Source organism: Malassezia vespertilionis, chromosome 6 (genome assembly GCF_029542925.1).
Source record: "Malassezia vespertilionis chromosome 6, complete sequence".
Taxonomy (NCBI): Eukaryota; Fungi; Basidiomycota; class Malasseziomycetes; order Malasseziales; family Malasseziaceae; genus Malassezia; species Malassezia vespertilionis.
In genome coordinates this window covers 106,427-120,327 of record NC_079252.1, presented here as the reverse complement: position 1 = coordinate 120,327, position 13,901 = coordinate 106,427, and the positions used below count along the sequence as shown (strand labels likewise).

At 53.7% G+C, this 13,901-nt stretch overlaps 9 protein-coding genes across 9 annotated transcripts; 6 read left to right on the top strand and 3 right to left on the bottom strand.

Moving 5' to 3' along the window:
- Positions 1-2: 2 nt before the first annotated feature.
- Positions 3-1,156, bottom strand: MVES1_002942 (uncharacterized protein; the record flags this gene model as incomplete). Its single annotated transcript, XM_056207761.1, is given in 2 exon segments — positions 3-907; positions 925-1,156. 2 exon segments carry the CDS (start codon positions 1,154-1,156, stop codon positions 3-5), a joined length of 1,137 nt encoding a protein of 378 aa, XP_056063736.1.
- Positions 1,157-1,259: 103 nt separating this feature from the next.
- Positions 1,260-3,064, top strand: MVES1_002941 (uncharacterized protein; the record flags this gene model as incomplete). Its single annotated transcript, XM_056207760.1, has 2 exons — positions 1,260-1,352; positions 1,397-3,064. The coding sequence occupies 2 exons, from the start codon at positions 1,260-1,262 to the stop codon at positions 3,062-3,064; spliced, it is 1,761 nt and encodes a 586-aa protein (XP_056063735.1).
- Positions 3,065-3,307: 243 nt separating this feature from the next.
- Positions 3,308-6,457, top strand: PDK1 (non-specific serine/threonine protein kinase; the record flags this gene model as incomplete). The annotated part of the gene is made up of 2 exons (XM_056207759.1): positions 3,308-4,811; positions 4,839-6,457. 2 exons carry the CDS (start codon positions 3,308-3,310, stop codon positions 6,455-6,457), a joined length of 3,123 nt encoding a protein of 1,040 aa, XP_056063734.1.
- Positions 6,458-6,590: 133 nt separating this feature from the next.
- On the top strand, positions 6,591-6,844 carry MVES1_002939 (uncharacterized protein; the record flags this gene model as incomplete). The annotated part of the gene is made up of 2 exons (XM_056207758.1): positions 6,591-6,597; positions 6,627-6,844. The coding sequence occupies 2 exons, from the start codon at positions 6,591-6,593 to the stop codon at positions 6,842-6,844; spliced, it is 225 nt and encodes a 74-aa protein (XP_056063733.1).
- Positions 6,845-6,968: 124 nt separating this feature from the next.
- On the top strand, positions 6,969-7,279 carry MVES1_002938 (uncharacterized protein; the record flags this gene model as incomplete). Its single annotated transcript, XM_056207757.1, has 2 exons — positions 6,969-7,020; positions 7,050-7,279. 2 exons carry the CDS (start codon positions 6,969-6,971, stop codon positions 7,277-7,279), a joined length of 282 nt encoding a protein of 93 aa, XP_056063732.1.
- Positions 7,280-7,416: 137 nt separating this feature from the next.
- Positions 7,417-8,130, top strand: MVES1_002937 (uncharacterized protein; the record flags this gene model as incomplete). The annotated part of the gene is made up of 5 exons (XM_056207756.1): positions 7,417-7,497; positions 7,526-7,576; positions 7,604-7,819; positions 7,866-7,926; positions 8,006-8,130. The coding sequence occupies 5 exons, from the start codon at positions 7,417-7,419 to the stop codon at positions 8,128-8,130; spliced, it is 534 nt and encodes a 177-aa protein (XP_056063731.1).
- Positions 8,131-8,204: 74 nt separating this feature from the next.
- HEM13 (coproporphyrinogen oxidase) lies at positions 8,205-9,590 on the bottom strand (the record flags this gene model as incomplete). Its single annotated transcript, XM_056207755.1, has 1 exon — positions 8,205-9,590. The coding sequence occupies one exon, from the start codon at positions 9,588-9,590 to the stop codon at positions 8,205-8,207; it is 1,386 nt and encodes a 461-aa protein (XP_056063730.1).
- A 182-nt stretch (positions 9,591-9,772) lies between these two features.
- Positions 9,773-11,964, bottom strand: eso1 (DNA-directed DNA polymerase; the record flags this gene model as incomplete). The annotated part of the gene is made up of 4 exons (XM_056207754.1): positions 9,773-11,467; positions 11,664-11,677; positions 11,743-11,795; positions 11,825-11,964. 4 exons carry the CDS (start codon positions 11,962-11,964, stop codon positions 9,773-9,775), a joined length of 1,902 nt encoding a protein of 633 aa, XP_056063729.1.
- Positions 11,965-12,076: 112 nt separating this feature from the next.
- Positions 12,077-13,584, top strand: PRP45 (mRNA splicing protein; the record flags this gene model as incomplete). Its single annotated transcript, XM_056207753.1, has 2 exons — positions 12,077-13,405; positions 13,447-13,584. The coding sequence occupies 2 exons, from the start codon at positions 12,077-12,079 to the stop codon at positions 13,582-13,584; spliced, it is 1,467 nt and encodes a 488-aa protein (XP_056063728.1).
- Between the last annotated feature and the right edge of the window lie 317 nt (positions 13,585-13,901).

Genomic DNA, 13,901 nt, shown 5'->3' with positions numbered 1-13,901 from the left:
AACTAGTCGCCCCCACGATCGAGCCACTCGCCGAATGCGTCTGCGCGCTGTTCTCCGTCGTCGTCATCTACAGTGCGCCGGAACTTGGGGCGGCCATCGGCAAGAAAAGCGGCGATGCGCCGCCCCGCAAAATAGCGCCCTTCCATCTTCTGCGCCGCGGCGCGTGCTGCGCGGGGTTCTTTAAACCGCACCGTCATCACGCCCTCGGGCTCCTTGTCCCACAGCACAACGTTGGTCACTGTACCCAACAGCTCGCATTCTTCACGCACGTCCTGCTTGAGGTCCAGCAGCATCGTCGGATCCTGGTCTAGCTCTGCAAGCGTAAACATTTTTTTCAAAATGACAGTGCGCGCCTGTGCGCTGGGACCCGCGCGCTCCTCCTCAGAGCCCGAGTCCCAGTCGTTGATCTTGTTGTGCATGCGGCTCATGCGCCGCTGGATCGACTTCTTCTCCGTCTCAGTAAGTGTACGCGGCTTAGCTTGTGCAGCCTCGCCCTCGGCGCTGGGCTCGGCGCGAAACTCGGCGCGCTCTACGTGCATCTGCGGGCCACTTGTAACGCCTTTGGCGGCACGCAGATATGAGTCGTCGAGAAGCTGAATCGCCAGCTCTACACTCTCAGGCTTAAAGTACACGACCAGCGCCTCGCCTTTGAACGCGCCAGTCTGAGAGTCGTGGTACAGCTTCACGCGCGGCTCGCCTTGATCGTCCTCTAATAGCACACCGTACCGTGCAAATACCTGCGCTATTTCTTCGCGATCCGCATCAAGCGGCAAGTCACTTACATACACAGCCGTGTTGGGCCGCGTCTTTTTCGTGGGGCCGGACGCTGGCTGCGCTTCCTGCTTGCGCTTCATTCCGCCCTGCTGCCGCTTCAATACGGGTGCCACAGGGATCTCCCTTGTAAGTGCTGCTTGCTTCAAGTACCTACACTCTCATCGACACCTTGTATGCTGTATGCCGCTTGCTGCTTGCTGATCTCGTCTGCACCGATGGCCTTGATCCATCTCCCTTGCGTAGTGTACGTCTCGCCCTTATCAGGTGCACGCCCATTCCATTCCCATTCCTCGTTCTCTTCTTCCCATACAAACGCGCGCGACTGCTGGTCCAGGTGCACAGCAGCCTCGCTCGTGTCCAAGTACGCAGGCGGGCCGGCCATAGCCAGCGCAGGCGCGCGACGGCGCCAGCACCAATTTATGAAGGTGTGTACCTTGACTCGGCCGGATGTGGCTAGTGCGCGCACCGGTGGACGCTTGCCCAGGATGAAGCGCATTGCGGAGCGCCAGATCCAGCGCGAGGACGGAAGCGACCCGCACGCTGTAGCCGCAGAAGGGGCCGATAATGTCGGGACACAGGTACGTGATGCAGTAGCTAACAAAAGCCCGCTACACAGAGACAGGAGCGACCGATGCGTGGCTTGCCGAAGCGCAAGAGCGCGACGGTGCAGAGCCCATCGGTAGAGGCACCGAAACCAAATCCATTTGCGGGGATCTTTGCTGGAGCATCCAGCTCTCCGTTTACTGGGGTACAATTGAACTCAAATGCGCTCAGTGTAGGTACGACGTCGTTCGCAGGCGCAAAACCAAATGCTTCCACGTCCGTGTCGAACTCGCACAGCGCCAGCTCCAGAGACCTTGTGTCTGCCGATGCTGTGTTGGTGCCTTCGCAGGACACACTTGTCGAATTTTACACCGCGCTACGTGGGCTGAACTGGTCGTTGATCAAAGAGTTTGTGCATTTGCTCAACAAGTCCAGCGACTGTGCAGATTACACGCCGCTGTTGGAGAGTATCTGCACGCAATATAAGCACCATCACGAAGAGGTTTCTCGCAGGTGGCTTCCACAGAAACATCTTGCAGTCCCTCCGCCCGAGCCCGAGCCCGAGCCCGACGCGGTGTCAGCGACCGTGCCCGTCAAGAGCGCAGTTTCCACGGATGAGGCCAAGCATACGGGCCGTGAGTATACTACAGGTACTTTTTCCAGTCATCAGCCTGAAAGTACGTCACTTGGAGCGGATTGCGCTACACCGAAATCGCCGTCTTCGCAGCTGCCCCAAGTCATAGCAGACGCACCGCTGGGCGGCGGATTCTCATCGCGTCCTTTTAATGCGCGTACCACGGGCAGCATATCTGAGGCGCAAGTGGAAAGAAATTTGTATACGGAAACGAAGCCTCAGCCGCCGCAATTTAGTGCAATCTCTTTTGATGCTGCCGCGAAAAACGCGTCTCCGTTTTCTTCGGCAAAAGATATGAGCAAGGATGCGGAGCGTGCGTCACTGCAAAAAAATACACCGAAAACACCGGCTTTCCCTGTATCTGGTGGCTTTTCTTTTGCAGCGCCCAAGGCGGACAAACAGGTAGAAGCAACGCCGCCAGCAGCGAGTCATAAGACCGACCCCGGGATCGCCCAAGCGGACTTCAAGGACGTCGAGGCGGCGCCCAAACCTGCGGCGCCCACGTTTTTTGTACCCAGCGGTGGATTTGCATTTGCAGGTACTAAACTGAGCGACGCTGCCAAAACCACGAACGCTACAGACGCCGCGCCGACCGGCCCTGTATTCGACATTCCCAAGGGCGGGTTTGCATTTGCGGGCCACAAAGTAAGCGCTCCCGCGGATGCCAAGAAAGAGTGCGCGCCTGATGTCCCTGGTGCGTCCACCGCCACTGACGCCTTTTCTGCCCCTGCGCTCTCCTTTGGCCAGCGCGACGCAGCGCCGGCCGAGTCATCGCAAAAAACGCCCGAGAAGAACACACCCGTTGTCGGTACTACAAAGCCTATTACATTTGGTAGTGCTACACAACCTTCCATGTCTAACTCAAGCTTCAGCTTTGGCAGTGCGGGCACTTCGCCCTCCTCGACGCAAACATCGCCGCATCGCTTCTCGTTCGGGACAAAGCCTGTGGCAGCACCAAATGACGACACCCCTACTACATTTACGAAAGCCGCTATTGGCCCCTCATTTGCCAACACTACAGGAGTATCTTCGGGCGGAAAGTTTTCCTTCGGCTCTGCGCCCATCTCTTTTGGCGCGCCAGACGAAGAAGAGACCGAGCAGGACAGCACGTAGCAAGCCTCTTTATAAATCACGTGAACGTCTGCTAACTGGATGTGTCCCGTAGGTCCAACACCCGCGTAGTGAACTCCTGGCGCGCGATCGTGTCGTACTTAGCTGCCCGGCGTAAGGTGTTTTCATCTCAGCCGAGCCACTATGACGCACGCAGATACATGCGGTATCTTAGCAGGAAATGAAAGAGACGCACACGGGCACGCCCGGCAGAGTACGCTGACCGAACCCCGCATTGCGCCGTCCATGCAGAAATCGAGCTCCGAGACGAAGAGTACTGCTTCGGTATCTGTGTCAACCAGCCGGACATATGCGTATACTTCTGACGGGTCTATGCGTTCCGCTCCTAACGTTCGCGAGCATCCAGAGGGAAGCGACGGGATTGCAAGTGTGGAGCGCACCTTGTCCAGCAGCAGTGCATCTTCCGCAAACAGTACGAGCAGCATTGAGGCTGCACCATTTAGAGCACCTCCGCTTGGAAATGTTCGCTGGTACGGGCGGCCATCGCAAGAGCTTATGGAGGGCTTGGCGCCGCCAATACAAAAGGCCATGCCGTGGGGCACGTGGGCTTCTCCCGAAAACGCTGCGCAAGGAACGAGCGTGGGGGCGGTGCGTGATGGAAACTACACGCCCGTTTCCGGCGGAGACCAAGGTGTCGAGCGGCAGCGGTACTTACCAAAGCAGCTTAACGACGACTGGATATTTCGCAATGGCCCAAGTGTCGCACGACGCTTTCCCGGCGCAAGTCAAGTGCCGAGCGACGCACTTGCTGGGCAGAAATTTGCGTTGGAACCTTTTATCCAAATGGGCGAGAATACATTTTTGACCAGCAACGGTACATTAGCAGCGTCGCAAGTGAACATGCGACCTTCGCCGCTCCATACTCGCATTCCTGCGCCATCCAGCATTTACCATGAAACGATCACGCATCCTGATACTGATCCACCTTTCTCAGACACGACGGGGCATGCAACGCATAGTTACTTGCCTAAAGACGACCGCACTTTTGATCTCACGCCTGCTGAGGTCGTTCGCATGGAGGCCCGCGCTGGCTTTGCACGAGCCCCTGCTACGCCAAGCGCACCGATTCCTTGCGACGATTCTTGTGCTGGACTGCCCAAATTCGAGAGTTTGCGCAGCGTGGATTTGACCGATGCAGAGTCAAAAATGCGGAGCTCCATTCGGTCGTCCAGCAGCACGTTGAAACCGCGTTCTCCTTCGCCTGGTCGCGCTCGCAGTGGCTTATCGCCGCCCATCTTGCCACTGCAAACACGGTGCCAAGAAGTGTCGGAGCACGGCACGGCAAAAACCGTAGACTACTCTGGCGCGTCATCTTCATCACAGCGTAAAGCGCACAGCGATGGGCGTCCTGCATCGCGCGCCTCTGCACACCGTCGGCGCACGCCAAACGACTATATATTTGGCGAGATCCTTGGCGAAGGCTCTTATTCTACTGTGATGAAAGCGTGGGATGTGTACGACTTTCCTGAGGACGAGCGTGCTGCACTGAGGAACAGGCCGTCGGTGCTGCAGGCAGCCGCCGGCCAGCTGGACAATAATACAATCTCATTGAAACTAGCCAACGGCAAGGAACCACAGCCGTATGCTGTCAAGGTGTTGGACAAGGTGCACATCCTCAAAGAAAAAAAGCAAAAGTATGTGCGTGTCGAAAAAGAAGCGTTAAGCCTCTTGCACAATTGCCCTGGCATCGTGACACTGTACCATGCATTTCAAGACCGAGAAAGCCTTTGTATGTAACCGCACGCGCTCACGTTAGACTTTGTATTGGAACTCGCTGCCAACGGCGAGTTTTTGCATCATTTGCAAAAGCACGGCTCGCTCGACGTGACATCTGTGACATTTTACGCTGCGCAACTTGCTGATACGATTGACTGTATCCATCAAGCTGGCGTTGTTCATCGCGATATCAAGCCGGAAAACATACTGCTCAATGAGGATATGCGCATTCTCGTCACCGATTTTGGCTCGGCAAAGATTTTGAAAAACACGGCGCATGCGGAAACGGCAAGCGTGGAATCAAGCGCCGGCAGTCCTTTTGAAGTCGACGATAAAGGCTTGCAGCGGTCCAGCAGCTTTGTGGGCACGGCGGAGTATGTAAGCCCTGAGCTGCTCAACGATAAGGTGGCGGGAATCCCGGCAGACTGGTGGGCTTTTGGCTGCGTCTTGTACCAGCTGTTCACAGGACATGCTCCATTTCGCGCAGCAAACGAGTACAAAACATTTCAAAAAATTTTGCGCCGCGACCTGACTTTCCCAGCGCAATTTCCTTCCGCCGCTGCACAGCTTATTGACAAGCTTCTTTCGCTGGATCCGCAAGCGAGGCCCAATGCAGCGGAGATCAAGCAGAGCTCTTTTTTTCAAGGCATCGACTTTCATGCAATTTGGACGGAGTCTGTCCCGCCAATGCGCACAGGGCTCTTTCGAAAGAGCGGCGGCGAACAGGGCACTCTTTTTCAAGGTCTGCGGGATTTAGAGGCACAGTTTGAGGAGCTAAACCGCACGCATACACTCGATGACAAACCACGACACTCTGAGACGCGTTTTACGCAAAGTGGCGTCAGCGCCGACGAAGAGTCTATCTCTACTTCCTGCGAGTCGCGCTCTACCAGCTTGACACACAGCCGCACACCAAATGTGACAAGAGCAGCACCAACTGCATACATACAACACGGCACGCATACGGGCACTTCATCACCATTAAGCGGCTCGGAACGAAGGCTTGAAGAGCGGACTACCTTTATAACGGAACTGTACGACGATTTACTTCTCTTGCACGAGGTAGTCAATTTTTCCAGCCCTATCGTGCTCCGGCGCACAGGTGCAGGGAGCATGTTCGTCAAGCGTTGCCAGTTGCTTCTCACGAGCTATCCGCGCCTGCTCTGTGTCCGAGAAGGGGCCCGTACGCTAAATGTGCTTTGCGAAGTAATTCTACGGCCGATTCCTGCGTATTCTGCCGCATCTGAATCCGTGCCGCTTGCAAGAACACGATCACAGCATAGCACATCTTCGCGAAAGGACCATGGCACTTCGCTTAAGCGCCAACCGTCTTTGCCTTCGGGGACATGGCAACAGACCATCTCGAGGAGCTTTTCAAAAATGGGGTCCAGGGGTGCTGGCGCACTCAATCGTTGGAATTCGGTTATGGGCATTCGCCCCGATACGGGTACGCACGAAAGACGAGATGCAGAGGCGCGTGCAGCATTTTCTACGGACCATACCAACTGGCTGTTGGACGTCGAACCGCGCGGCTCAAAAGGCTTTGTGGTGCATACACCTGCACGGCAACATATTTTCCACGATCCCTCGGGCGATCCCGTGTATTGGATCCAGTGCATTCGGGAAGCGCAGCACCAGTATGCTGTGTCACAATCATAGTTCTTGATTAGACAATTGCGACGTTGCTGCATGACGCAGGGCCCTGCGTCCCCAGTAAAAAATATTTAAGCGCCGCGTTTGCAAGAAAAGCCCCACCATGAAGTTGATTCTTGTTTTTACTCTCTTTTTCACCATGCTCGGTGGGTATCATTGCGTGTGTTAACTCCAGGTATGGCGATGGCCCACGAATCTGCAGCGGCTCTGCAGGTCAAGGCGCAGAAAGAAATGTGCGGTGAAGCCACAGAGGTCGTCAAGCAGATTGAGGGCGCAATCATGCTGATCTTACCAGTGCTCACGACTGTGCTATCTGCCATTGGACACCCCGAAGTTGGCCCAATGATCCAGATGCTGGTCAAGGTATTGGACTCCCTCCACTTGCTCTGCTAGTGGGTGCTGGACAGGATAGGACGTGGACAGATGCGGATCTGGCACGACTTTCTAGACGGAGATGAGGAAATGATGCATGCAAGGAAAAAATATATAAGAAGCGTCCGCATTGGGACTCCCCGCAATGCAAGCATACTCGTACTGCACAATCCTCTTTTTCCTTCTGGCGGTGCTAGGTACGTACCCCCGTGGCAGCTCACCATAGTCGCCGCCCACGATGAAAGTACCATCCAAACACAGCACATGCTACGTGCGCGTAAAAATTTTGACGAGTGCGGCGGCGCCAAGGAGCTGCAAGTCCTTAAAAGGACGCTCAGCGACGCGCTCCCTAAGCTCCGTACGTCGCTCAAGTCTGTCAGCGATGACGACCAGAAAATCGAGCATGCGGTAAGCAATGTTCGCCGTCTGTTGGTCAAAGTCGAGGATCTGTGCTAGCTGCGTCCCCCTTCCTTCCTTCCATAATTTTTCTTTGTTGTTCCGTACGTTTTTACTTAAGTTGTTGTTTGTTCATGTGGAGTAGGCACGGCCCAACACGGCCAAGCAAACCAGCTCGTCCCGTCCCGTCCTCCATCATGGCGCAGATCCTAACCGCTACGGGCAGCACCTTTGCAAAAAAATATGTTGACAATTTTAGCAAAAGGTTTGAGCCTGAGGTATGCAGTATACTTTGCTGACATACAGGATCCGTACTATGAGACGTACGAACATAATGGCAAACAAAAGCGCCGCAAGGTATGACGCCACTGTCGCTCACACTAGCGTCCCCTACCGCAAGGACTTACGCGCAAGGAGGAAAAGATTTTGCGCAAGGTTCTGCGTCGTGCACACTATCTTGACAAGGGGTTTAACATCTGTGGTATGCGATTCGGATGGACGTTTCTTATCGGCCTGATTCCGCTTGCGGGGGACCTGGTGGATGCGCTGCTTAATTACAACCTGATTATAAAAAAGTGCAAACAAGTTGACAAGTACGTCGTACGCTTTGCTTACCTTTAGTATTCCGTCTTCACTCATCAATCAGATGCTGGCGAATAATAGTGTCTCTATTGGTCTTGGTCTCGTGCCCATTGTTGGCGATATCGGTTTGGCCGTTTGGAAGACAAACTGGCGCAATGCGAGCCTATTTGAGAAATGTGTGTATGCTATGGCCGCTTACCCAAGATATGCGCGAACGTGCCGCAGAAAATTTGCGCAACCAAGCCTCCGGCACGAATGCTGGTACGCCGGCCGTGCCGCCAAGGCCTGCAGGTGGCAAATCGAGCTTGATGCAGCCCATGTCGTATTAATATATGTAGCACGCTTTGAATGGTGACGTGGTTTGTTTCGTTACGTGGCCTATAGAAAAGAGAGGCTAAGCCAGTTACACCCATTGCTGGGGGTTTTCCAATGTGGCCTGCATCTTGCGGCGTGCCTCGACTTCCTCGGGAGGAAAGGCGCGGTCTTGCTCGATGCTAAATTTGGTCGCAGCCTCAGACTGTTCACGTCCAGTGCCAGAAATGGCGTCCATGTATTTCCACGTAGCCTGGGGCGGAAGACTCATCAGTATACTCTCCATGCGCGCGCCAGGAGTCTGGAGTCCAAACTTGGTGCCGCGGTCGTACACCAAGTTGAACTCGGCGTAACGACCCCGGCGAAGACGCTGCCAGTCCTTGTTGAAATGGTTGAACAACAAGTCTTTGCGGCGCTGCACAATGGTAAGGTAGGCGGGGATAAACGTGTTGCCAACCGCTTGGACGGCCTCAAACAGCGTGTTCTCGTCGTGCTGCTTGGCGCCAACAAGCTGTGTATCAACGCTCTTCTCCCCATTGTACAATGGAATGAAACTCTTCTTGCCTTTGCTCCAGGACGGGAGGGTGAGGTCGTCAAAGAATACGCCGCCGACGCCACGGCTCTCTTTGCGATGTACGATCCAGAAGTACTTATCGCACCATTTTTTCCATGCAGGATAAAAAGCGGGGTCCTGCATCTCAAGCGAAGATTTGATCTGCTCGTGGAAGTATCGCGCGTCCTCAGGAATAAGGTAGTTCGGAGTGAGGTCACAGCCTCCGCCGAACCACCATGCAGCGGGCTCGTTTTTTGTGTAGCGGGGATTGACCTGTCCGTTTTTAAGTGTTCTTGGGTGCCTGATTTCAAAGTAGCGCAAATTCATGTGGCCAGTTGGAGCGTAGGGGTTCAGCGGGTGAATCACGGTGCTAACGCCAGTCGCAAAAAAGGGCAGCGCGTCCACGTCTGCGTCATCGCCACCGACATTGTAGCCCAACTTCTGAAGAATACCGTCGTGATCTGCAGACATTTGACGAATTGCAGCAGAAGGGAGGTTTCCGTACACGACACTCACATTGACGCCCGCCTTCTCAAAGATAATCCCATCCTGCAAGACGCAAGAAATACCCTCACCACCTTCCTTGCGTTTCCAAGACTCGACCAAAAACTGCGCAGGAGAGCCGCTCGCGCTACCCGTGTTCTCTAAGCCCTGGATGGATTCCACCAGCTTCTTCTGCACAAGCCGGACATAGGTAGTCATGCGCTCCGACATGGGCTTGCTTGTGTCGCTCACCGCAGCTGGGTCAAGGTCCTCGATGTTAATCGTGGAAGACAATGTGGTCTTCAAATTCGGAGCATTCTCAGCAGTACAATCTGCGCTGCTGTTGTACGCGTTTTGTAGCATGAATGTCACTGCTGCCGCACCGCCTAAACCCACAACGGCAAGGCCACGGTTCAAGGAAGCGCGTGCGGCACCTGCCATAGGGGTCGTACGAGTTGTAGAAAAACAACTGGCATTTCTAGCAGCAATCGATCGAGCCACCGAAAAAAGGGGCCGGTTCCTCATCGCATTTACAACTACAGGCGAGACCATGGCGGGAGAAATCCTCGCATGGGCCCACCTCCCGCCTGGGTGGTGATTATATAATCGTCTCGAATTGCCAATTACTGTGGGGTATCTACAAGCTCTGCGGCAAGGTCGACCGCCATGTGCCAATTCCTGTGTTCCTCACGTAGTCGGTCCAGTAGTATTTGGTAGCTCGGTTGGTTGGTGTCAGGTGTCTCATCGACCAGGTCGTCAAAAATAGGGATCGCAATGATGTTGCTGCAGCGCGAACAGCGCCATTGAATCATTTCCGTTTGCGTTTCGTGGTCCTTGTAGGTGTCGTACGCTGCGGTGGGCAAAACACTTTGCTGCGTTGATGCAGCTCTTTGCACTGGCGCCAACTCGGCAATTTTCTCATTCGCAAACTCGATCTGCGACGTTTCCAGCGCCTCGTGGTCCGAAGGCGTTGTTGCAGTACCCGTGTGTGTCTCAGGTGCTATGCGTGCTTTTTTGCGTGGAGATAGTGCCTTGAAAAAAACGTCAAGCTGTTTCTGGTCGCGCGACTGCCGTTCAATTCCAGAAAAAGATAGTGAGAGCGTAGCAACACTTGCGCCTGCGCTTAACTGTTCACCGACGCCCTGCTTCCATAACTTCTCTGCTTTGTGAAAAATCTCGCTGGCAAGTGCATCATTAGACACAAATCCAAACGGTAGCTGCACACTTCGAGCGCCTAGTGCACCATAAACAAAATAGCGGAGTACAATAGATCGTGGGTACGCCAGTGGAAACGTCTCGCGCTCCTCTTGCAATCGTACGCTGAGCTCCGCAGACATGATGGAAAGCCATCGCAGTGCATGCGCAGTGTCTGTCAGCGCAGGTTGAAAGTTCTTGGCTGACATCATGGACCGATTGGCTGAGCGAGAGCTCACTGGGGAGCGGTCTATGCCTCGCAGCATTTCGTAAATCCAAACGCCGTCGGAGCCAAAGCGGCTTTGCATGTCGGACAATGGTATATCCCACAACGCACCAACTTCGGTATGCTGCCATTCTTGGGCAATCTCGAAGCCTAGTTTACCACCGAAAAAACGTATCTTTTGGAACGCAATGGGGTGCAGAAATGGCAAGACAAACCGAGGTAATAACAACGTTTGACTGCATGGCTTGCGGAAATTAGAACATAACTTTGCGAGAGCCTTGTTTTTCGCAATTCCAGCCGAAGTAGTGTATCCCAGCCTATCGAGTACATGCTTGCGTACCGATATCATACGCTCCGCTGCGTAAGCATGTGCAACATCGACCCAAGTCATATTCTCCAGCTCGCCGAATGTGTCCTGCGACGCCAAGTCTGTATATTCTGACGGCCACCATGCACCCAGCAATGTCCAGGACTTTTTTACTAGCTCCTGCCTTACATTCAAGGGAACAGGTGGTAATAAACATTCTAGTTTTTTGGCGCGGGCATCGGGACTCATATTCTCCAGCTCGGCGCGCGTGTCCAAGTAGGGGAATCGATGCAAAATTTGCTTCCGCGCATAGACAGACAAATCAAAAAAGGACTCGTCAATGGACGCTTTTTCAAATAGAATATCTTGCCCTTCGTGTTCGTCGAGCAATTCCAACGGCATTGGAGTCCAGCAGTCTGCAATAGCTGGGTTCAGGTCAAATTGTGTGCGCACGCCCGTGGTGGCACCGGAGTTGACGCGACGCTGAAAAATATCCATAATCTTCTTAGATTCGCGGCGATACATATCAAGAGATATCTTGTGTGTTTTTGGGTTGGGATTCTCATAATGCTTAGGCTCCACATCGCCAGGCTGCCGTCAACATTTCTATTAGCCACGCACCCCATAAGATGCAACATGGACGAGACGCAGTCCAGGACAACGTTTTTCTGCTTCTTCCAAAGTACAATTAAATCGGTCCACTCCATGTGCTCTTGCCGCATAATTCACCGCAATCTGTGTAAGTATATTTGCTTTGCATACGCACCAGGCTTGACCATTGTAGCACAGCAAGCGGCGATACTTTGGAGTCCAATTTCAATCGCGACGCCTCAACTGCCATTAATATGTCCAAATAGATTACATACATTGCGCGTACGCTGCATCCACATCGCAGTGTGCAATTACACGCAGCGGGTTGCTAAGGTAAGCTTACGCATTGCAACGCACGCCGGCTCAAAATTCGTACTGAACAGATGTTTGTACGTCACAGGCACATCGGGTGGTACGTGTGGAAGCAAACTTGGTACCGAGTCGCTCAAATAAACTTTGTGTTCTGCTTCTTCGTCTTGCGCACCCTCGCCCAGCATGCTAGCATGCCGTGACGTGCGCGTCGAACGACAGGACGTGCGCGGGTGGAGGTGACACGTGACTACTGCTCTGCGTGGCAAATCTTGTTCAGCGTTGTAGCCAAGGAGCATCATGTCGGTATGTAGGAGCGAGCAAGCAATGCTGATTATGCAGAGGCCAGGCGGAGCATTGACGTTGCATGTGGATGCCGACGGAAAGGCGCGGTATGATGCAATTGTACAGCAAGGTCGTCGTCCAGGCTCGTACGTACAGTCTCAGTACAAAGACCTCGTCCCTTTGTCGGAACGGGATGATTATAGGGAGAGCAAGCGCCCACTGGAGCGTCCTTCAGATGAGGAAGTGAAGAGCACTACTGAAAATACGCGGCGGGCATTGGAATTGATTGTCCAGGGCAAAACCAAAGCGGCCAAACCTACAAATGTCGCTGCCACCGGTGGGAACTCTTCTTACCTGCGCTATACTCCGGCTTCACAAGGTGCGGATGGTAGGAAACAAAGAATTATTAAGATGACGGAAGTTGTTGAGGATCCTCTAGAACCTCCCCGTCATCAGTTTAAAAAAGTGCCAAATGGACCGCCTAGCCCACCACCGCCTGTTTTGCGCAGTCCGCCGCGGAAAGTGACTGCCCAAGAGCAAAAGGAATGGATGGTACCACCCTGTATCTCTAACTGGAAAAATAACAAGGGCTACACTATTCCATTGGACAAGCGACTTGCGGCAGACGGCCGTGGTCTCCAAGATGTGTACATTAATGATAACTTTGCTCAATTTTCTGAGGCATTGCATCTGGCGGACCAACATGCCCGCGAAGAGGTGCGGGAACGCAACCAAATGCAGCAAAAAATTGCTGCGCGCGAAAAGGCAGAGCGCGAAGAAAATCTGCGCATGCTTGCACAGCGAGCAAGGGAAGAGCGTGCAGGTATGTCGTCTGGGCACATGGCCGCTTCTGGTAGCACTGTGGCGAGTGCAGTGGCAGGATATGGAAGCAGCGAGAGCGATGATGATGATGAGGCTGTTGCCGAGCGCGATCGTTTGCGCGAAGAGCGCCGTCGCGAACGCGAGCGGGACTTGCGTCTCAATAACATGGGCACGGAGCAACGTGCACGCATGTTTGCCAAAGAGCAGAACAGGGACATCTCTGAAAAGGTGGCACTTGGTTTGGCTAAGCCGACACTCAGCAAGGAATCCATGACGGATGCACGTCTCTTTAATCGTGAATCATTGTCTAACACGTTTGGTGAAGATGATTCGTACAATGTATACGATAAACCACTGTTCCAGGGATCTTCCGCTGCTGCTGCAATTTATCGGAGGCCTGGTACTGGCACGGCAGACGACATGTACGGTGGTGGTACAGAAAGTGGCATCAGTGCCGAACTGGAGAACGACCGGTTCGGACTAGGGCGCAGAAAGGGCTTTGAAGGCTCCCAATTCCAAGAGGTGCGTACAACGTCTAAGTGCATTTTACTAACTCTGTATAGGAACGCACAGGGCCTGTCCAGTTCGAGAAAGATGCTAGCGATCCATTTGCAATTGATGCATTCCTCGAAGAGGCAAAGCGTGGGACAAAGCGGGCTGGCTTGGAGAACCCCGCCGCAGAAAAGCGCGCGCGCGAATAGCTTTTTCGTACCCCACGTACTTTACTGCATAAAATATTCTCGTTACAAACCTCTCCACGCTTTGCCCCGCACTTCTTTCCCAAGGCCCAACTTTAGCGTGCTGCGCCTACACGCCAACGCCAATCCACGTGACTTGTTCGCATTGAGCCACTCGGAAAATAGCTGAGTGCCTGCTGCACGCTGGGGATAACGCAGGATCCTAGTTAATTAGACATATCTGTTCTTTGACCACTATAAAATCAACCCGGTAAGGTTCCATTCTTCACTCCCCAGCCTTTTATCCGGGCATGGGTTTTTTTAAAACATGGATTGATAGT